Source organism: Megalobrama amblycephala, linkage group LG24, assembly GCF_018812025.1.
Source record: "Megalobrama amblycephala isolate DHTTF-2021 linkage group LG24, ASM1881202v1, whole genome shotgun sequence".
NCBI lineage: Eukaryota > Metazoa > Chordata > Actinopteri > Cypriniformes > Xenocyprididae > Megalobrama > Megalobrama amblycephala.
In genome coordinates, this window is record NC_063067.1 from 32,508,720 (window position 1) to 32,532,709 (window position 23,990).

A 23,990-nucleotide genomic window follows, 5' to 3' on the forward strand; every position below is an offset into this window, starting at 1 on the left:
ATTTCTGTTTTTTCTGTATGTTTGATATACACCATATGATGAGCTTGAGATATGATCACAGAGGGTTTTTTCACAGCCTACCTGTCTGAAAGAGCTCATTATTATGCAAGTCATTTCAGGTCATTATTATGTGATTCTTTTGTCTTCTCAGGTGTAAATGACCCATTATTCATGATGATTCACGCCTCCACGCATACTGTGTTTCTTGACAAAAAGTGTCTTACAAAATTTAAATCTATCTATTGTTTTACATGAAGGAGTAGACAGCATAATTTTTACATCATTCTGAAGCAAAAACTCTAGTCTACAACCTCCAATACCCAGAAGTCTTGTGAACACATATATAATATTTTTTTGTCCTTATTTCAGTGACTTAAGTTTTTTGTTTTTTCAATAACCACGCATAAACGTTATTCCTTCAAAAATACAAACATGTACATACATGTTTCTCACATATTATGGTAGCCTAGTTTGTGCTGAATACAGTGTAATGACACTTTTTCCATTAATATGTTTAAGAACAACTGAAAAAAGCACAAATCTCAGGGCATGTCAAAACTTCTCCAGGGCCCCAAATCAGCCTCAGACTCCAGAGGGTTAATAATTTTTCTGTGGGATTGCACAAAATAACTATGGGGAGAAAAAAAGCTGACAAATGAACCTTAAAGTGAAGCTGGACCTCTTCCCTCAGAAAAATTCTCGTCGAATCTGCATCAATCATGTAAGTAACTTAGAGTGGCGAATTTAGCTGTTTGATGACCTTTTTGTTTACTGGTTCCTTAAAAACTTATTTTTAAGTTTATTGACCATATCATAATAGCAGCATAAGCGTCACTTTTTAACCATAATGATGTTGATACACGATAAAACTATGAAAAACATGGTACTGTACATGTACATGTACATGTCATATTTCCGGTTTGGAGCAAGTTCTTCAGTAGACCACAAGAGGGCAGTGGAATAGAGGTAATGCAACATTTCTTGAACAAAATTAGAAAGGTTTGTACCTAAACCGATAGGGTAATAGAGAATTCACAGTGTATCTTCTTTTTATTGAACTCAAAAGCACAAAATAGCAAACTTGACCACATGGATGGTTCTTATTTATTTCGAACACTGTACAGCAAACACACAAAACCAAGCAGTAGAAAGTAGAGAGGATAGCCATGTAAACAGAAGTGTCTGCAGGTGGAATCTGAGGGGAACCAATTCTTAAAGTAGTTTTCTAAGCTTTACTCGTTTTCCTCAAAGTTCAAATCTTCAGTGCAACATGTACAGCATAAACAAGGACGTTGCCTTGTAAAGAGACAAAACTCTGACATAGGCTTAGCAGATGGGCTGGCGAAAGAACGCTGTGGTTGATTTGGAATCCATCTATCAACCTTTGCATGGCACTTCTTTTCTTTATATTCAAGAACAGCTCTCGTGTCCTCAAAAATCAGTAACTGTACAAGTTGGAAGTATACAAATTTCCCTTCTGATACCTGCAGGTTGTGTGAAGTGTTATAATTTTCACATAGTGCACAGTCCTGAACAAATGCATTAGTTACACAACAACAAGCCTTGACCATGTTAGCAAAGGTTATTAAGACTCTATCCTGGCCTTCTCTCATCCTAATATAAAGTATGCTATGTTTTTCATTTGGCAATACACACAATTCAAAGCTCATTCATCCATTCAATACTAGAACACATACACGTCCTTTCCAGGATTTCTACTGCTTTCACAGAGGAAACGTTTGTAAAGGGAATCATGGCTCAAGGGTCACGCTTCACTGAAAACCACAGGCTCATGACATTTACACATAAAAGTTGTCATATCTAACAAATCAGAATCATTTCGACAGTGATTAAAAACCATTAGTTCATTGGCACAGCATTATGTGGGAGGAACAGTTTAAAAAATAAAATCACATAAGTTTCATAAACGTATAGAGCAGTAGGGAGTTTGTTATATATCAGCTTGTTGGAAAATAATACTGAATTGTTTTCTGCGATCTCAATAAACTGATTTTTCTTCAAATGCTTCAAGTCTAAATGCACATGCACATAACACATGAAATAATTATGTAATTGTGTCAGCATGTACTGAACTCAAATTAGGTTTTGGCTTCTTTGGACTTCAAATCATTTTTCACAGTTTAACAACACGTGTAGGAAAACGAAATAGAGCATTCAACGAGCAAACGTGTTACTGTTTGTATTGTGCATTTCAAAACTGCTATATGGGGATATTTTGAATCTAAAGTTTGTACCTTGACAAAGTTTCATTTTTCTCTGTTCATGATATCTATAGCATATGTAATGACTACCGAGAGGGGAAAAAAAAAATATATATATTCTGGACATCTGTAAAACAATACAGCAGTAATTTCCAGGGGAAAATGTGCAAGTCCACTATCTTCATATCATGTCTAATATGGAAATAAATACTTTTCAGAGGACCGTCAAAAGGTCTGGCAATCATACATTAATACAGTCTCTCTGGTTTGTAAGGACACTGAACCAGAGCTTTTAGTTAGTTGGATGTATATGAAAACATTTTAAACCCTGCTTTGCCACATGCAGATGAGGTTCAGAATAACAACATAATGTCTGTTGATCAGAGAAGCACGACATACTGTATGTACGCTATCTAGGCTTTTCCCTACAGTTCAGTGTTTGCAAAAAGTGTTATATCTCAATGAGCCCTAGAAAAACTACTCAATAGACACTACTGTCAATCCACTAAGCTAAATCTTCAGCAATGTTCATCAAAAAGCCCCGTGCCTCATGCTTGATGTTAGCATTGGGCTGTCGATAGTACGCTTGGTTAGTTTTCACAATTGTGAAGAAAAAGCAAGAGACTACAATGGCAGCTAAATCGTCTGATCGATGTGACGCTGAGTCTGTCCTTCCCAGACGGTCCTCAGCCGAGAAGTCTGCGCGCCTCTTGAACGAGCATGTCCATATTACCACAGCGAATGAAGACACAAAATAGAAATTACATGGGAAGGAATTGGTTCTGATGTCTGGGAGGCAGCATGTGTTTGTGTGCATGTGTAAATGTTAGTGTTGTTTATGTAAGTGGAAGCAAGAAGCTTAGCATAAGAGGTCTGTCGATGGTGGCGACCCGCTGGCAGTCACTGAGGAACAGTTGCTTCTCGTTGAAGTCCTGAGAACTGAGGAGATCAGGACTAATGGAGAAACAAAGCAAACAGATAAACAGATCGTGTAATACAACCATTTATTAAAGTAGATCTACTTCGATGGCAATAAGTGATTGCTGTTGTAAGATTGGAAACAAGACTTGCAATAGATTTTTGATAACCGCACGGTTTGTTTGTCAGCGCCGTCCACCTAGAGTTAACATGCGGCGCTGACTGAACTGGTTTTGACATGTCATTACACCCTTGTCAAACTGCTATACACTTGCAGGCTCAATATGACAGATAAACACTGAAGTGAAACCATAATAAGCATTTTTGAAATGGATGGATTAATTGTGCATGCAGGAGCTAGCGGTGACAAATACCTTCAATTCCTCATGTGGATCTTGAGTGGAAGATTCTGTTTCCCTGACAACTACAGCCTTGGTTACCAACATGTCAGGGTGCTGTTGCTTGGCTTCTTTTATTGCCATGGCGAGCGCCTTGCGAAAAAGTCATTTATTTTTCAGGTCAAATGAGAAGAAGAGGAAACAAGCAGCCAATGTAATTGTAATATGCTTTGACTAATTCATCTGCACTTTAAAGTTGGTATGAAACAGAAATTGCCATCGTCTTTTCTTTCCTATTGTGAAATATGTCAGAGTGAAACGGTTTCTCAAATGAGAAAAATTTAGGAGAATGCTGATTTTGTTGTTTAATAATAGCCGTGACCTCATTTGATTGACAGATTGCTTGAGGGGAAGGATCATCAGGATCATCGCCGGTGCGCGTCATCAGAAGTTAATGTTTCTGATTAATGATTATGAGGGCACATTCATTTTGAAAAATGCAATGTGCGCAGATATATCATTTATAATAAAAACTGCAACACTACATAAAAAAATAAGAATTGCTAATTTTTCTTTTTCATGGTGACTTTAAAGGGTTATTTCACTACAATTGAAATATGTCTTCATTTACTCACTATCATGATGTTTCACTGATGTTTTCACTGGTTCAGATGAATCGATTTATTGCCCCAGACCTAGTACTTATGCTGTTAAAGTTTAAAAAGCTTACAATGTTTTTTATTTGATTTGATTTGATTTATTTATGTCCTTTATATTATTTATTTTAGCTTTATTTATTGTGTATTTAGCTCTCATGGCATCTTAAAGTTAGATGGTTGTCCTCATGGTGAACCAGTCAATAAATCGCCAGTCATCAAAGAATCCTTGTGCTTGTGAAATTACTGGGGGGAGTTACAGTGAGAATTCATCTACTCTTCACTGGTAGAAGAAGCAATGTTTCGAACCGGCCGTCTACAGAACATCAAGTTAACTCCAAGTTTCATCATTCTGGATTCTACAACCACTGCATACATCAGTAACCAATAAGCAAGAAACATGTAGATGCACAGAGTTTAAAGGCTTGTCAAGTTAAGGCCGACAAAAAGATAAGAGCAGTGGTGGACTTATTCTTGCCATTTGCTGAAAAGAGCTACATAATGAAAACTTTCATGTTCCAAAAAGGTCAAAGAGCATCGTAAAGTCATGCATGTGGCTCCAGTGGTTTAATTCAAAATTTATGAAGCAATGAGATTGCTTTGGGTGCGAAAAAAAAAAGAAAAATCCTCTCCAATGTGCGTTCACAAGGAGAATCTCTCACGTGACGTCACGCCCTGAGGGGAACGCCTGCTTGATCAGCCCTTTAATAATTTTAACGGTCTTTCTGTGTAGCTAATGTGTGTTTAAAATTAAGTGGTGCAACACAACTCGATTTAAAATAAAACCCAGATCAACAAATCCTTGATTAGTGTTAAACTTTGCTTAATTTAATCCTTATTGGTGCAATACACACCCTAGTGTTTTTCACGTTCGCTTTTTAAAAAATCATCCCTCTGTTTTTAGTGATTGAAATCACTGCAGGTGCTGTATATGGATCATAAGTGCCCAAAACTTGCATCTTGTTCACATATTTTTGTTTTTAAGATGGAAAATTGACAGGATTGTGCTGCAGTTACAAGGCTGTTTTGCCCTCCAGGGCTCCGCGACAATCACAGGACTGAAAACTATGAATAGGTTTGGCTAATCTGAGTGAGTAAATGATGACAACATTTTTGAGTGAACTAACCCTTCTAGAGTTATATAAATCGATAAAGTGCACTGAAAAATACCCAGCCCTAGTTCCTTCTGCACCTACCTGATCTTGATCGACATCATCATCACCAGTAATGATAATCCTCTTTTCAATTCTTGTCTCCGAGTAGCCTCCTTTCACTGTCTACAAAACAAAAAGACACGTTTTCAGTCCTCCAAGAAGACCTGTTCTAAACTAGAGGCTAACAGCATGTTTCAGATACCTTTGTAACATGCGTTGTAGTGGCTGATGTTACATTCTCAGTAACCATTAGAGGAGAGCCATCTCTACCTAATGATCCCAAGTTCACCTGTACAAGAATATAATCAAATAACCACTTGTCAAAGCACGAAAACTATAATAAGGTACTGTACTGTAGGTAGCGCTTTCATACATCACAAATAAGGCAGGACATCTGAAGCAAACTCTGGAACTAAAGTTGGAAATAAAAGCAACAGACAGAAAGACAGAGCAGAAGCAGAAACAGAAGAGGGTTTGGAAACTCAAGTTCACCAGATGAAAGAATGGACATGCTTACAGGAGAGACTCTCTCTGTCATAGAGTATGCAGCCTCTCGCATACCACTAATACCGTGGTCCTAAGAGAGCAAACAGAGAAGTTACAATCCAGATGAGATCTACCACAGTGCAGGTAAGTAATAATAGAAAGTAATTACACTTACTTATGTAATTGATGATAATTGACATAATCACAGTCTTCACAGCATGTTCCTCTAAACTATCATACAGTGACATTTCTCCAGTAAAGTATGTATGATGAGCTAAAAGGTCTTTACCGGGTCTGCAATCTCCATTATAGTCGTGGTGACCTCAGAGCCATTGGGCTGCGTCTCGATCTTGACCTCGGTCTTCCTTAGAGCTTGGGAGGCAATGATTTCACTGCTCTCTCTGCTTAGAGGATGGATTGGGGGCGATTCAGAGCTCTCCCTTCTCATCGACTGGGCATTAGCTTGTTCTGTAGAGTCTTTCCTCAGGGCTTGGGCTGCTTTCACTGACCGTGGAGCTTTCTTAGGTACAAAAGGCTTGGGAAAGAAATGAAACAGATCAAGTCAAAACCTGGGAGTGATCATGAGGTTTAAGAAACACAGTGCCAATCAAATGAATTTTGCAGCATATGGTGAGTCATGGTTCAAAAGAAAAGAATAAGAAGCAATGGAAAATATAACACAATTCTGAAATCAAAGAAACCAAACCTGAACTGACTGACTGAACTATGGAGGGCAGCATCAAATGGAATGGAATTAGCATCAATCATGAACTCAAATTCCAATGTAATTTCATGCTTTGCTTTGATGCCCTGTAGAACGCGAGAAAAAAAAAATGGGACGTGATTGCATTCATCAGCACATTTACACATTTACTCTAGTGACCAGTGATTGGGTGAGCCAGCCACTTTGCTAAAAGAGAAAGGATGCTCGTCTACCTCCGGTTTACGTTCCTCCGGTGGCTTCTGTTCTACAACGGGCTTTGGTTTCTCTACGGGCCTCTGAACTTCTACATGTCTCTCCTCCGGAAGGTAGATAGGATCTGCTCCCAGTATAAAGGCCGGATGGGTGGGACGGTCAGAGAGGCCAAACTCAGGTGAGAAGTCTTTCTCCCCCAGCTCAGTCATGCCTCTAGAAAATTCCTCAATACCCGTTTGGAAGTCCATGAGCACAGTGAAGTCCACCTCAGCCTCCAGGCTAGACGTTGAGCTAACAGTGATACTCGAGCATTTGCGCTCAATGCCCAGGTGAGTCTCCTTCAGGTACAGAGTGTCTGGGTCAGGGTCATCTTCCGATACTGATCCCAAGCGTCTCTCCCAGGGCTCTCTCTGAAGAAGCACAAAAAGAGATCTTGGTGCAAGGAACCAGCTGTGCTACAAGAGCTAATGTTGACTGACAGGTAAAACAAGGCAACATAATGGATGTTACATCTTCTTCACATGACAAGAATGAGACAACATTGTGGTGACTGATGGTTAAAGAGTCTAGTAGGGATGCAGGGGTTAGTTTAGTAACTCAAAAGGCTAACTGAAATGTCAGAAGTGTTACATGTCTCTGAGGAAAAACTGAGACAATAATATGCTGATTGAAAATGTTCACCCTAGGGTAGAATACTGCACATCTGTATTTGTATTTCATATATTATTCCTCCGTAGGACATTTTTATAGACATTTTTTATGACTTCATGTTAAATTCATGCTAAGTGCGGCAAGCCTAGGACTTGCTAAACAGTGCCAATGAATCAATGCATGTGGTGGGATGCATTAAATGACATTTCTGTGTAGAACTGTTGTGTAGGATGGTTTGGATCATGCAATCATGCTGTGATGAAGAAAGCAAAAGACAGAAGATTGTAGTGCTTATGTATACAAAAATGTGAAAGCCAAAGAGTTTTAGCAAGGAGGTAGCAGTGGATGAGTGGAAAAATGAGGCACCTGCGCTTCCTCCTGAGGCTCCGCATGAATTGCTGGAGTGGGAAGGGGCTCCTGGAATGTGAGATGAAATAATAGGAAGAGCAATGCAAAGTTAGTGCACTGAAATTTGAGATAACAGGGAAGGAGCCCAGACTAGGCCCTGAACCAACAACCAGACATTTATAGAACTGATCGGATACACTGACTGACACAGATAAAAATGAGAAGTCTTAACAGTGTGAACGAGCGTACATTGCACCACAACAATTGAAAGTTAAAATATATTATGGCAGCTGGGTGCAATTTTGCACTAAGTGCCACTAAAGAGCCTTTTAATCAATCAGAACATTATATCTATATTAGACATCATGATACTCAAAGAGCAGTTTTGCCTGGTTATTACTCAGGCACTTCTTGTCCAAAGTCTTTCTACTGCCAGAACACCATTTCATCAGCACTTTTTCTTGATTTAATTTATTTCCGTTTTAACGTAGCATCTGCTTTGACAACAACAGTTGTGTATGGAAACTGCAGTGTGGGCTTTTGCATAAAATAAAAAAAGCCCTCAAGGTTCCCTGCAGTTTGTTGCAAAATATATTGACCAATTTTTTTTCACAGCCTACTCAAAGAACAAATTCAAAATCCCTAAGAATGAAGTTGGGTATATTATCTTCTAAAACCATTCCTTGTTAAATCAACTTTCAGAGCCCTTCTCATGAACAGTACCATGGCCATTTTTGAAAGTCTTGCAGAAGCCCTTTTGTTTGCAAAAATGGCACTTTAGCATAACAGTATGGTGCACAGGCCTTTGATTCCTTGCAACAACCATTCCCTACATGCCTGGTAAGAGGGAACCAGAGAAAGAATGTTGGAAGGAAAGACCGCACATCAGGTGGAAAGTTAGTGGAACGGAAGCCTGAAGCTTAAGCAATGGAGATTATGTGGAAGATCCTAAGTGTTTCTCAAATGCGCAAGCAGATGTTGAGCTGTGCAGAGGAAGGAGAGGAAAAGAAAGTGGCACATCCTCATCCAATCAGACAGCGGTTACAGTATCTCATACTTCTATCAGCCAATAGCAAGATTAGACAAAAAAACGGACTATTCTACTCATCTCTCCTCAGAAACAGGTTTCTTATGTTTTACCGGCATGTGCGTAATGCAAAACTATAGATATGGATGTGCCGTTTCATGCGATGCTTTAGTTCCTGTGAGTGACAAGCAGATTATCAAGCAGTTGTTACCACTGGTTTCCTCTTGGAAGATTCCATGGTGGAGCACTTGTGAAGACTGTTGCCAGAATCGCTTTTGGTGATTGGTTTGGTGCGTGTATCTCTTGCCCTCTGGGATTTTACAGGCGGGTATAAAGGGGGAATCTGGTCAAAGGCTGGAAATGCTGAATTGGTGGGAAAGTCAAACATAAACAATGGATCTTCAAAAAGAAACTGATCTTGTTCGATACTAAGTCTGTGGTCTGCACTGTTCTTGAGATCTCTTAATTGGGGCCTGTCTTGGACAGACTGTCGGCTATATTCTCTGACTTCCCTATTGTGACAATTACTCATCCAGTCTTGCTTGGAAAAAGTGCCAGTGCTTTCTAAAGCAGCGGAATGTCCGGGCTGAAAGAAGCCATCCAGGGCATTATCGAACCCAGCTTGCTCTTCTTTAGACTTGGTCCCTTCACCTTCATCAAATGATCCTGAAATGCTCTTCTCACTCGGTTGTCCTTGCAGCTTGGCTCCTTTACTGCCTTTCAACTTCTTCGACCTCTCAGGCTTCAGTGGAACAATTCGTTTCACCTCAGACTGCGATGTGTCGCTTGCAGTAGAATCATGTCTCTGGACTGTTGGGCCTTTACCTTTGGGATCTGGTTTAGATGTTTGCTTCTGTAAGGTAGCTCTGGTGTTCTCGGATTCTTTTTCACAGGATTGTCCCTCCCATCGGCTTTCATTATATCGATCTCTCATATATTTGTCAATGGCTGCATTGGGAGAAGCCTCTCCAAAGCTTCTCTCTACATGCCTTGCTAAGTCTTGATTCATGGTCTCGTCTTCTCTATTGGTTATGTACTTTTTATCGCCCCAGAGTCTCTCTGTCGCATATTCTTCGCATCCATTTGTATGAATGACATTCTCTGACAAAGATCTGTCCTGCGGGTGCCCATTATCATATGCTTTCTCCTCCAAAGAACCGGCTCCCTGGAAATGGTTGTACCTTAAAGCAGGGCTTTTAGCACGATTTCTCAGGGGCTTCTCTGGTGATAGGATGGTTTCTGTTAAGGTCCTTTTTACTACATTTTGTTTTTCTCTCATTTCACTGTGTGTGGTGATGGCTTTTTCTTTCATTCTGTCTTCTGTCTCTCTGTTGAATCCAGTGGCTAATGAAGCTACTCTAGGACTCCTGCTCTTTTCGTCTTTTTTACTGATGGGCAGGTCTTTTTGACAACCATCTTGCTTCTCAATCAATAGGGACTCCTCTGAGGCCTATATATCAATAGAGTGAACAGTTTCAATGGCCTGTCAGTGCCAACACTCCCTCTACTGTTACTTGTATAGCGCATTACTTGTATCTTTGCAATATGAATCTGACAAAAACTTATGACGCAAGATAAGACAAGACAACAGTTTTTGATCTGAGGAGGTAAAATTCATGTTATCAAACTTAATGTAAAATGTTGGATGGATGTTTTGAGGTTAAACAAAAGGGAGACATTTATGTACATAAGTACTTAAAATGCCATTTGCTTTTATTATCAAGCAATATCATTGTCTTTATAACAACTAATTAAAGAAAATGAATTCATGCTGTGTTCAAATAAACCACTCCAGCCAGATTCTATTAAAGTTCAAAATTGCTGCTAGCTCTTGACCAGAGGCATGACATGAAATGGTTCAACAGCATCCACTTAAAGAGAGATTAGTCACATAAAAAAAGAGTGCATGAATAACAAATCAAGCATTTGGCACTAAATCTAAGACCGGTACTGACATAAATCTGAATAATCCTCATCAGGAACGTTACAGCAGTATTAGACCAAAATAACACTATTTTTTTTAGCATCTTGCTTTTTAAAAAGTCACCCCACAATACAATCCCTTTGCAGGTTCCAATTACTCACAGATTTTTTCTCCGGAGTGCTGCCGGATGAAGCTCCAGAGAGACGTTTCTCTCTGTGGACCAGTTTGCTGTTGGGCTCTCTCAGCGCTCTTTTCAGCTCATTGATGCTGGCTTGATGTTTTTGCAACACATCCTCCGGTTTATCCAGGAACTGCTATAAAACAAACAGGTCAATCGGTTCAACCACTTACCTCTAGCAATTACTTAAGTGAAGGTTTTCTGGAGACCTGCACAGCTGTTTAAAAAAATGTTTATCTAACAGAGGTAAGTACAGTACATACAGTAAAAACACAAATGCAAACATCAGGCATATGCCCATGAGAATCTTAAGTGTAGTTCTGTTCTTAAAACAAATGAATAGCTTCCCAATGCATGTTGAAATAATATAAAACTCTAATAAACCTATATGAAATGCCACTGAAGTGCATGAAGCATGAATAAAGGTATCCATTCGAACACTTTACATTTTCCTATTTTCAAGGGAAGTCAAAACATTTTACTCTTAACGCTCTAAAACAGGGGTCTCCAACCATGCTCCTTGAGAGCTACCATTCTGCAGAGTTCAGCTCCAACCCTAATCAAACACGCCTCAACCAGTTAATCAGGGTGTACTTAATAATTACAGACAAGTGTGTTGGAGCAGGGTTGGAACTGAAGTCTGCAGTAAAGCAGCTCTCCAGGAGTAGGGTTGGAGACCCCTGCCCTAATATTCTGTGCATAGTAAATATTGTGATGCCAGCAGATTGACAAATCGAACGCCTGCCGTAATAGTTTGGCCCTCTTCTTTATGCCAAAAAATAATCACTACATCTTTTCTTCAACATTTAAGACAACAAAGCAGCACATAAAACATGAAACATGCCGGTGTAGATAACAGATGTCAGATGAAGTGCCACCTTGGCTCAGTTTTCTGTCATTTCCACTAGAAGACAATTACAGAAAGAAAAACTACAACACAGAGAGTGAATGCTCAGGCAGTTGATCGATGAGAAACAGTACCTCCTGTTTAGGACGTGGGGCCAAGTCCTGGTCCGACTGGGATAAAGGGGTGGTTGGGGAAGGGGTATGGTGGTGCAAGCCAAGGAACGGAGGCAGAGGCAAAGTGAGGTAGTGGAGACAGAGAGGCAGAGCATGGTTGAATTCATAAAGCAGGCAGCCAAACAGAGAGAGGAACTCTCATACAGACGTTGATGTTAGCCATGGAAGTACAGAGAGTGAAGAGGTTGTGCCACTGCCTCGGATACAGTGTCAGAGAATTTTCTTAGTCACACATCTATTGAGCAACAATGGCATCCAGTTCAGTGACACAAATCTCCTGATCTTTCTTTTCATTATTCATACATATGAGGTGCAGACTGGTATGTACTGGAAATTATCTGTGAGCATGGATAAGCGATACACCGATGACATCCCTAATCTCTACAAAACCTCTCCAGAACAAATCAATACATGAACTGTTCTGCAAATAGTCTAAATCAACTTGCTAAGACTAGACTAATCTAGCAGTATGGCAAAACGTAAGCTCTGTTTCTGGAGAATGTCCCTGAGCTCCTCCTTACTTAAAAAAGAGAGTGTACTGTGATATTCTGATTAATGAAAACAGATGGGGAAAATGGGACTCATTCTCTAATAATTTTGTACAATTTGCACATGTACATGTTTCATGCAAAATGAAAAGTGGGCCATTCTAAAACACAAACAGTTTATATACTGTAGCCCTACATTATATGTGGCTAGTTTTGGACCTCTTATTTGCCATTATATTAATGTTAATTAGCATTAAATTGTTGCATTAAAGGATTAGTTCACTTTCAAATTAAAATTTCCTGGTAATTTTACTCATCCCCATGTCATCCAAAATGTTCATGTCTTTCTTTCTTCAGTCGAAAAGAAATGAAGGTTTTTGATGAAAACATTCCAGGATTATTCTCCTTATAGTGGACTTCAATGGGCACCAAATGGTTGAAGGTCAAAATTACAGTTTCAGTGCAGCTTCAAAGGACTTTAAACGATACCAGACAAGGAATAAGGGTCTTATCTAAATGTATATGCTTTATATAAACAAATGATCACCTTCCAAGTGCTTCCGCCAGACCGCCAGACCGCCAGACCGCCAGACCGTCGTATTCTTCAAAATGCTTACGCTGTATGTCCTACACCTTCCCTATTCAACTTACGGAACTAACGCGGCGACAGTTCCGTTTTTTTCTGTAATTTGAATACGGAAGGCGTTCTGGCAGAAGCTAGATATTTGACTTCATAACTTATTTAAATATGGATATTTTTTTATACAAACGCTTCTCTTCAGAAGGCCTTTATTAACCTCCCGGAGCCGTGTGGAGCATGTTTATGATGGATGGATGTGGATGGAGACACTTTCTTCAGCTCATACTCATTGATCCCGTTCACTACCATTATAAAGCTCAGATGCGTCAGGATATTTATTAAATTTCTTTTGATTATGTTCATCAGAAAGAAGAAAGTCATATACACCTAGGATGGCTTGAGGGTGAGTAAAGCTTGGGCTAATTTTCATTTGAAAGTGAACTAATCCTTTAAATATTAGAAAGATTTTAGAAAGGCTGCATTCTGTACAACAGTAGCCTAAAACAATGCCTAAATTGCTATTTGGTGATCAGTTACCATTGTTTTTTTCTACTAGAACTGGTGACAAAAGGAAAGTAATTTCAGGCAGGTGACGTTATTTAAATTTGACAAGATTACAAAGATTTTTTGGAATAATGTCCATGGTTGAACTGCACGCATAAGACCAGGAATGTGCATTAAGATAACACACAATCAGCAGTGATTTCAAATTGACTTTACTTGGGAAAAAAGAACAATGACAATCAAAGTGCATTATCCATCTCAGTTCTCCTTTAAGCAGTTGAAAATTAACCATTATACCAAGATGATCCAGCTATGAACAGTGGTCTCATCTGGTTATCAAGAAAAGCCATGAAGGCTGGAAAACTACATGGTCTGCCTTGTGGCTAACAACATAGCAATCATGTTGCTATTTTTTCGAGGCACTCTAAAGCCATGCTAGCAGTGTGTATGCAGATTTAGAGTGCAATTGAGACAATGACAGACAGACAATTAGACACACAGATAGATAAATCACGCTAAAAATACCTCCGTCTTAGAGTCTACAGGAGAGCCTGCCTCCTCCCTCTGTCCGCGAGAAGATGAAGAGAGAAGCGATAGTTAGAGGACAGCAGTGAAGGGTTAGAAGCAGGGAGAACAGTGCAGAATCTGAATTAGACTGAGGAAATTAGCAAATAGGGAGAAGAAGGTGAGTGTACAGGCAGATTTGTAGAGAGGTTGATAAGAGGTTAAATTCAAAAGAATTGTTAACAAAATAGGACAGGCATAGAAATATATTTAAGATTAAGTCAGGGGCAGAGAAGAAAGCCATAGGTAGAAAAAGGTTTTGGGCCCTGCTTCCACCTGGTGTTAAGATGCGTTTTGGTCGGTCGAATCACAAATGGACAAGGGAGACACATTCACGTTTACACCTGGTGTTTTGATCTGTCTCTTTTGTCCACTTTCAACCACTTTTGTCCTGATTTCTCCGAGGGGAGGGTCTAGGGGCAGGTAAATGTATGGGTTTTTTTGTCAGATCTTTCGATCTAATTGACAAAATAAGCTTGCGCAAATCACATATAAATGTGCCCAGAGACGACGGAAAAAATATACAGAGAGCATCAGCATTTCATTTCTGCTCTGAAAGCCGCGAGACCAAGCCGAACGCTGTTAGTGTGTGTTAGAAATCAGGAATGATGAGAGAATATTGTGCTTGGTAACAAACTTGGGTCTTCAGCTGACAAAGTATAAATTCCTTCTGGCTAGCGCGCTTCCCATAATGTTTACGCGTTAGGTCAGTAGGCGGAGAGTATACGGTCTTTAGTGGCTGTTCGAACGCATTCGTCCACATGAGCGTTTCCACTATGAAAGCAATCCGGTCTAATGCGTTTTCAGCTACCTCTGGAAGTGGTCGAAAGTGGACAAGCTCAAAACTTTTTACACCCCATTTACACCTGTATTTAGCACCTGTCCACCTTGTGATCCGATCGACCAAAATGCATCTTAATACCAGATGGAAACAGGGCCTTGGAGTGGAAGGCTTTTAGTTAGAAGGGACAGCAAAGGGGAGTGTTAGTTAAAAATAATGTGATTGGAATTCTTGAAACTAGTTTTATTGAATCTGCTAGGAACAATATATGCATATTGCCACCCAGAGGCAGTATGAACTTAAAACTGCTTCTTTCTCAAAGAAAACTTGTATAACTTATTAGAAAAGAGAAAAACACAACTAAATGAAGAAGCTGACACTAAATACGGTTGTGTGCACAGAACCTTGAGCTCCATAGTCTTAGAGGGAGTGGAGTCACTCTCTAGTTGCTGATCTACTTCGTGTTCATGATCTTGGTCCAGGTCCTGATCCAGACTGGGCTCCAGGTAGTCCTGGTCCAGCTCATCTCTGGGAAGACTATGCACAGGCTCGCAAGAGGTGTGCTGGGAGAGTCTGTCCATAGTGTCCCCTAAAGCAGACTCTGAAAGAGATGCAAAGAAACAAAGCATGTAGGGTAAGAAACCCAAGTTGAGGTAGACATCTCACTTGTAGAAACCTATTCCTTCATCACCCCCTTCAAATCAAGTCTCAAGTAGATGATCTGACAAATATATAGTGGGATCCAAAAAGATGTGATCACAACAAAGTCACACAGAAGTTAGTTTCAAACCAGGCAGCTTTCTGTTGATCAACGGGGTCAATTTGTGTGGACGAAATTGAGCATGAGCAATATCTGCATGTGGATTGTCAGATCATGCCATTTTCTAATGATAATTGGAAATTCTGCAGAGCAACAGTAAATGTGACCTCATGTTAAAGGGTTAGTTCACCCAAAAATTAAAATAATGTCATTAATTACTCGCCCTCATATCGTTCCACACCCGTAAGACCTTCATTCATCTTCAGAACACAAATTAAGATATTTTTCATGAAATCCGATGGCTCAGTGAGGCCTGCACTGCCAGCAAGGCAATTAACACTTTCAATACCCAGAAAGCTACTAAAGACGTATTTAAAACTGCTGTTATGAAGCGACGAGAATACTTTTTGTGCATCAAAAAAACTAAATAACGACTTTATTCAACAATATCTAGTGATGGGCGATTTCAAAACACTGCTTCATGAAGCTTCACGAATCTTTTGTTTTGAATCAGTGGTTCAGAGCATGTTTCAAACTGCCAAAGTCACGCCCCCCAGTGGTAAACCATTGGAATTTCGAAACACTTATCACGTAACGAAGCCTCATTTAATGAAATCACGTGACTTTGGCAGTTTGATACGTGCTCTGAACCACTGATGTGAAACAAAAGATTTGTAAAGCTTCATGAAGCAGTGTTTTAAAATCGCCCATCACTAGATATTGTTGAATAAAGTCGTTATTTTGTTTTTTTGGCACACAAAAAGTATTCTCGTCACTTCATAACATTAAGGTTGAACCACTGTAGTCACATGATCTGTTTAAAATATGTTTTTAGTAGCTTTCTGGGTATCGAAAGTGTTAATTGTCTTGCTGGCAATGCAGGCCTCACTGAACAATCAGATTTTATGAAAAATATCTTAATTTGTGTTCTGAAGATGAACGAAGGTCTTACAGGTGTGGAACGACAGGAGGGTGAGTAATTAATGACATAATTTTCATTTTTGGGTGAACTAACCCTTTAAGAATTTATGACAAATCTACATTAAAACTAGAAATAAAGTTTTGTTCATCCTTTTTCTTTTACATGTTCATCCTTCCATTGAAGCACTAGATGTGGAGGCACTACTAGATCATCTATCTCTCAGAAAATGACTAATTTCAGATTTTGTCACATTATTACATCATAGTTATTGCATCATTATGTCATAGTGCGCCTACTTCTACATCACTGCCTCTTTAGCTCCTCCCACCGATTCACGCATGTCATGAAGTAGTTAATATGAGACAGGCACAAACACAGGATTATTCCAGTCACAAAACAATAGAGATTTCTCTAAGGGTTACAAGACATTTTGAGATGGAAAGTTGTAGAAAAACACAGCCTTTGTATTGCCATCCTTGTGATCCTAACATCAAAAAAGCATGGATGAACTTTATTCTTATGAGTCCCAGTCAGACCACATCAGTAAGACACTGTTCGTTTGTTCGCTTTCATTTTACTGCATACTCGTTTTTAAAGACAGTTTCGCTTGAAAATAAAAGATTATGCCAACTGCATTGGATTCAACAATAATGTCGCAACACACAAGTGTGAGTAACAGTGTTTTTACCATGTGTCACTATTGCTTTGTCGTTTACAGATTGTTACCAAGTACTTAAAACTTTATTTGCCACAGCCAAGACTTATAAAGCATACACTCACCTAAAGGATTATTAGGAACACCATACTAATACTGTGTTTGACCCCCTTTCACCTTCAGAACTGCCTTAATTCTATGTGGCATTGATTCAACAAGGTGCTGAAAGCATTCTTTAGAAATGTTGGCCCATATTGATAGGATAGCATCTTGCAGTTGATGGAGATTTGTGGGATGCACATCCAGGGCACGAAGCTCCCGTTCCACCACATCCCAAAGATGCTCTATTGGGTTGAGATCTGGTGACTGTGGGGGCCATTTTAGTACAGTGAACTCATTGTCATGTTCAAGAAACCAATTTGAAATGATTCGAGCTTTGTGACATGGTGCATTATCCTGCTGGAAGTAGCCATCAGAGGATGGGTACATGGTGGTCATAAAGGGATGGACATGGTCAGAAACAATGCTCAGGTAGGCCGTGGCATTTAAACGATGCCCAATTGGCACTAAGGGGCCTAAAGTGTGCCAAGAAAACATCCCCCACACCATTACACCACCACCACCAGCCTGCACAGTGGTAAGAAGGCATGAAGGATCCATGTTCTCATTCTGTTTACGCCAAATTCTGACTCTACCATCTGAATGTCTCAACAGAAATCGAGACTCATCAGACCAGGCAACATTTTTCCAGTCTTCAACTGTCCAATTTTGGTGAGCTTGTGCAAATTGTAGCCTCTTTTTCCTATTTGTAGTGGAGATGAGTGGTACCCGGTGGGGTCTTCTGCTGTTGTAGCCCATCCGCCTCAAGGTCGTGCGTGTTGTGGTTTCACAAATGCATTGCTGCATACCTCGGTTGTAACGAGTGGTTATTTCAGTCAAAGTTGCTCTTCTATCAGCTCTATCGGCCCTATTCTCCTCTGACCTCTAGCATCAACAAGGCATTTTTGCCCACAGGACTGCCGCATACTGGATGTTTTTCCCTTTTCACACCATTCTTTGTAAACCTTAGAAATGGTTGTGCGTGAAAATCCCAGTAACTGAGCAGATTGTGAAATACTCAGACCGGCCCGTCTGGCACCAACCACCATGCCACGCTCAAAATTGCTTAAATCATCTTTCTTTCCTCATTCTGACATTCAGTTTGGAGTTCAGGAGATTGTCTTGACCAGGACCACACCCCTAAATGCATTGAAGCAACTGCCATGTGATTGGTTGATTAGATAATTGCATTAATGAAAAATTGAACAGGTGTTCCTAATAATCCTTTAGGTGAGTGTATGTTATAAAGCAAATATTTCAACTATGTAACAAGATATTTTTCAACATCAGGAGAATTCAAAACAATTTCACACATGTAATGGCACGGACATTCAAAATTATGTTAATGCAAAGCTGTTACTCAATCATAGCAATGGGTGTTTACTTCTAAGTTTTGAATGTGACACGCCCATCAAAATGGAGTGTTCGAAAAAGATGGTCAAAAATTAACATGCTTTTTGATGTAAAAATCTTGATAACATTATAAGTGGACCTAAGAGAACATTATAAAATAAAATTTAAAAAATGCAGTTCATGACCCCGTTAAGATGTTTTCTGCAATTAATGTTTTTCAAACTGTTATTTTTATCATTTGTAATGAAAAGTCTGTATCAAATCTTAAAACTGCAATTAAAGATGTTTTTTTTAACTAATGGTGTCAGACTTTCAGACCCCACAGTATTCCCTTCAAAAAACAGATTCACTTCACAAGCATTATTGTTTTTAGCAGAGGAATGTGAATGGTGGGTAAAACATTTGTAGCTTAAATGAAAGGTCAATACTAGTAGAGAGGTGAAAATTCAAGTACGATTTAGGCAATTCATGCATCTTGTAATGATCATGGTATCAGAGAAATACTTACCTCCATCTATGCTGCGGGACAGCAGGTACCTCCTACTAATTGATCGTTCAAACTGAGGAGCTGGCCTGTCAATCAAAGCACTGGCCTGGCGAGTCTGGGCTTGGGTCCGCCCACTGTAGCGGAACTTCGAGCCAATCACAAGAAAACCTTTAGGGGGAGGCTCAGGAGAGACCAACCTATAAGAGAAATACCAGAAACAATGTCAGAAGAAAACAAATGTAACATGACAGAATGAGAGTGGATTAAACATTGTGTGTCTATTAAGCCCAGTGCCATCAATGAACAGAGTTGGAGTCAAGACCAGATGCTACAAGACCAATACCATCCCTAGATCCAGACTTGGTATAAGAATTAAGTTCTTAATTAAAAACTTATTTTCTTCCTTTAGTGTCAACCATTTTACATTAAAAAGAAAAAAAGTCCAGATTAAAAATAAAATGGAAATTAACTAAAAATTATAATTAAACAAGAAAATTCATTAAAAAAGGGGAAAAGACTGTGGTCTTATCTGAGACCATTAACCAAGCCCTAGATCCAGAACAAAACCTTAGGTTTCAAACCTAGACCAGGGAGTCAGGTAATGAGGCTTTTTGTGCTCCACAACATCGGACACAATTTCGAACCCCATCTGTGGCTTTTAGGCCGATTAAACATGTTGAATCAGATGGCATCTGCACTGTCAGTGAAGAAGAAGGAACTCTGATTGGCTGCTCAACTTTATTGTTAACCAGTGCATGAGAAGAAAAATGATAGTTAAAATCTTTCCTTTTTACATCATTTTCTCTGAGCATTCTGATACACAAAAAAATTCATAATGACATGGCTATCTGGAATCAAGTGATCAACATGATTCATATTCAGAATGGTAAGTAAGAGCTTATGTATATCTACAGTCCTAGTTTCAATTTCTCTTTTTGAATGATGAATAAAGACTACAGACCCCTGCTGGTATAGGCAATTATTTTCTCTCAAGCAGGTGCACAATGTACGTATGGAAGCTTGTTTCCACCACTGAATAAAAAATAAAAAAGGTAATTGCGACTTTTTATTTCACAATTCTGACATTTTTTCTCGCAACTGCAAGTTTACATCTCACGATGCTGACTTTTTTCTCTATAAACACAATTGTGAGTTATAAAGTAGGAATTGCGAGATAAAGTCGCAATTGCGAATTATAAAATCATAAAGTTCGCAATTGTTGTTATTGTATGTTATTTTTTTATTTTTGCGTTACTTTTTTCTCACATTTGCATGTTTATATTTCGCAATCTGACTTTATAACATGCAAAAAGTCAGTCTTTTTTCCACAGAATTGGACTTTATATCTTGCAATTACGAGTTTCACAATTCTGTGAAAAGAAATCAGAATTGCGAGATTCGCAGTTGCGAGAAAAAAAGAATTGTGAGATAAAAAAGTACATGCTAGTTGACTGTAGTTTTTGCGGTATGTTTAACCCCAACATTTTTGACCCAGATGAATGCGTCGCAAGGTGACAACACAGTCGCTTTCGTCACCACGAGTTCTTTGATGTCAGTTTGTTGTGTCATGGCCTATTGGCCAAGGTCATGTTTAAGTCCTTTGGTTTCTTGCCTAGTTTCCCTGGTTACCCAGTTCTTGTCACCTCGGCAGAGTGACCACCCTCCTCCTTGCTCAGGGCCTAACATACCCGAACCCCCGGGTATGTGGACTAGAGGTCTTCACGGGTCCAAAAATTCATACCCGAACCCGAAGAGACCCGTAAATGTGCTACACGGAACCGACCCGGCCCGACTATTATTTTGAAAGTTGGACCCGAACCCGTGCAGAACCGAGAAATGCCATAAATGTACTACCCGGACCCGTCTAAGCTGGACCCGAACCCGACCGGACCCGTCTGGACCCGATCGGCACATCTATTCCACAGCAAATTGCTATTAATAAGTCAATAAACAAGTTGCGAAAATAAAACGTGTTGTCTTACCTAATATTAGTAGGCTATAGCTTTCTCCTTTGTACCTGACTGTGATGCACTTGCCAAGAAAGTTCATCCGTTATTCCTCTCTTGCCGATTGAAATGCTTAATCCACTCATTATTCCAGCTTTAAAAGTTCACTTGCTGTCACGATGACAAATGCGACTTTGCAGTTTTGCATTATTTCGTTGTATCTCGAGACTCGAGTTAACGCACATAATAAAATAACTTTGTTTGCCCTTTTGAACTATAATAACGATTGCTTGTTCAGTGACATGGCCGCTGACGTTAGCATTACTTATTTGCGGTCATTTCTGTGCTTTCTGAACCGAGTCTGACCAAAACTTTAGATATAACAAGACGGCATAATGTTATTATAAAAACAGGAGAAAGAAAGTGCGCTCGCATGAGACATGCGCGTTAGCTGGAGCAACCTGAAACAAGCTTTAAGCCTCACAGAAAACATTCGTGTGATAGTTCATATTTTGTTAATGATTTGAAATAGGCTATGTTATTTAAATGCGAATGTGCAAGGCTACAAGCAGTTCTTGAGATTTGAAGTTTGTTTGCATTACTGTTGCACACGATAGGAATAATAAAACTCGATGATCGCCGTTCGCTTGCATTAACTCCGCCCGCTCTGCTTCTGATGGCTGGGGTCACTCGTGTTTTTTCACCTTATTTCCCGGCTCATACTTTTCAAGTTACAAAACACGCACAGCGCTGACTGACTCCCAACACGGCCGGGTGATCTCCGAATCAAATCGGCTCGGGTATACACACAATGTTAATCAGACCCGGGAACCGAAGTAATAGATTAGGACCCGACCCGGACCCGGCTGACCATTTAAAATATAGTCCTGAACCCGTACGGGTCCCGGGTCGGGTCCCGGGTCCTCGGGTCTCGGGTCTTCTTTGTAGACCTCTAATGTGGACCAGCATGGCGGACTTCAGCGGTCGAGGCGATCTTCTTTTCTTGGACCAATGATCCTAGATACTTGAAGAACAAGTACAAGACTTGTAGAGAGTTGGAGTCAAGACCAGACACTACAAGACCAATACATCCCTAGATCCAGACTTGGTCTAAGAATTAAAGGGTTAGTTCACCCAAAAATGAAAATTGTGTCATTAATGACTCATCCTCATGTCGTTCCACACCTGTAAGACCTCCGTTCATCTTCGGAACACAGATTAAGATCTTTTAGATTTAGTCCGAGAGCTTTCTGTCCCTCCATTGAAAATGTATGTACGGTATACTGGCCATGTCCAGAAAGGTAATAAAAACATCATCAAAGTAGTCCATGTGACATCAGTGGGTTAGTTAGAAGTTTTGAAGCATCGAAAATACATTTTGGTCCAAAACTAACAAAAACTACGACTTTATTCAGCATTGTCTTCTCTTCCGGGTCTGTTGTATATCCGCTTTCACTCCACAGTGACGCTGCTTCTTCTTCTTCTTTCCTGTTTTACGGCGGTTGGCATCCAGCTTATTGGTGCATTACCACCCCCTTCTGCTCCGGACAGTGACGCGATTAGGACATCCGCGACATGCACACTTATGCACCATTTTAAAAAATATAGCAATACCAAAATACAAACAATGTAGAATAGCTTGAATACAGCGTGCGTCTCCCTCAGACTGTAAACGAAGCTCGGGCGCACCAGATAACACGTCATCAGCTTCACTGTCCAGAGCAGAAGGGGGCGGTAATGCACCAATAAGCTGGATGCCAACCGCCGTAAAACAGGAAAGAAGAAGAAGAAGAAGCGGAGTCGTGAATGTGAATTGACAACAGACCTGGAAGAGAATATAATGCTGAATAAAGTCGTAGTTTTTGTTATTTTTGGACCAAAATGTATTTTCGATGCTTCAAAATGTCGCGGATGTCCTAATCGCCAAAAACAACCACGGCGATGTAAAAGTGCATTACCAACGCCGACAGATGAAAGGATTCAATGGAATCAATTCAATGGAATCAATTCAATGGAAAGGATTCGGGAAGAGAAGACAATGCTGAATAAATTCGTAGATTTTGTTATTTTTGGACCAAAATGTATTTTTGATGCTTACAACTAACCCTCTGATGTCACATGGACTACTTTGATGATGTTTTTATTACCTTTCTGGACATGGACAGTATACCGTACATTACATTTTCAACGGAGGGACAGAAAGCTCTCGGACTAAATCTAAAATATCTTAAACTGTGTTCCAAAGATGAACGAAGATCTTACGGGTTTGGAACGACATGAGGGTGAGTCATTAATGACATAATTTTAATTTTTGCTTGAACTAACCCTTTAAGTTCTTAATTAAAAACTTATTTTCTTAGATACTTGAAGAACAAGTACAAGACTTCAAGTATCAAGTATCTAGGATCACAGGTCCAAAGAAAAGAAGACCGCCTCGACCGCTGAAGTTCTTAGCCGAATTGGCCAGGCAACAGTGCCGTTTGCCTCGCTGTTTGTGTAAGAAGGCCAACATCACTACTGCGACTAAGATACGACTCTATTTAACTTTGATCATTCCTATCGTTTTATATGGATCAGAAACCTGGACTGTTCTTAAGTCGGAACTAAACAAGATCGAGGTCTTTCAAATGCAATGCCTCCTGTTGCGACCAACTTCGGAAAGAATGGATCCAAAAACTGTGGCAACCAGTGTACAATTGAAGAGGCCATCCAGAAGTGTCATCTGCAGTGGTTTGGACATGTCTGTTGAATGAGTGACCTAAGAAACCAATGCATCACCCTCATGGATGCCAAGGCCTTGGCCACTGATCGATATACATGGAGGCGTGTAGTGAACGGGGTCCGAAATCCTGCGGCACCCACAGCAGCGTAGGCTCCGGCCTGACGCTAGCTAGGGAATTAAGTCAAGTCAGGTAAGTCATGTTTAAGTGGAGACTCCAACTCTGTCAATGAAGGTACAAAGAAACAAAACAAGACCCAACGTCTGATTCTCACATTAAAAAAAGAAAAAGAA

The 23,990-nt window shown here is 39.8% G+C and overlaps 1 protein-coding gene across 9 annotated transcripts in view; it reads right to left on the reverse strand.

Annotated features, from left to right (window-relative positions):
• Positions 1-1,086: 1,086 nt before the first annotated feature.
• si:dkey-178k16.1 (band 4.1-like protein 1) overlaps positions 1,087-23,990 on the reverse strand; it is a 78,503-nt gene continuing 55,599 nt past the window's right edge. For 2 of the 9 annotated variants that reach the window (XM_048177916.1, XM_048177914.1), the window contains exons 11-23: positions 19,053-19,228; positions 15,160-15,356; positions 13,936-13,974; positions 11,800-11,835; positions 10,802-10,954; positions 8,928-10,166; positions 6,711-7,100; positions 6,064-6,309; positions 5,806-5,865; positions 5,491-5,577; positions 5,331-5,411; positions 3,515-3,631; positions 1,087-3,176 (exon numbers count right to left, since the gene is read on the reverse strand). In XM_048177916.1, the coding sequence (XP_048033873.1) occupies positions 3,171-3,176; positions 3,515-3,631; positions 5,331-5,411; positions 5,491-5,577; positions 5,806-5,865; positions 6,064-6,309; positions 6,711-7,100; positions 8,928-10,166; positions 10,802-10,954; positions 11,800-11,835; positions 13,936-13,974; positions 15,160-15,356; positions 19,053-19,228 (2,827 nt within the window). In that variant the 3' untranslated portion in view covers positions 1,087-3,170. Of the gene's footprint in view, positions 3,177-3,514; positions 3,632-5,330; positions 5,412-5,490; positions 5,578-5,805; positions 5,866-5,949; positions 6,310-6,480; positions 6,585-6,710; positions 7,101-7,707; positions 7,759-8,927; positions 10,167-10,801; positions 10,955-11,799; positions 11,836-13,935; positions 13,975-15,159; positions 15,357-19,052; positions 19,229-23,990 lie in introns of those variants that run through there. The other 7 variants (XM_048177915.1, XM_048177920.1, XM_048177917.1 and 4 more) reach the window with 7 other exon arrangements.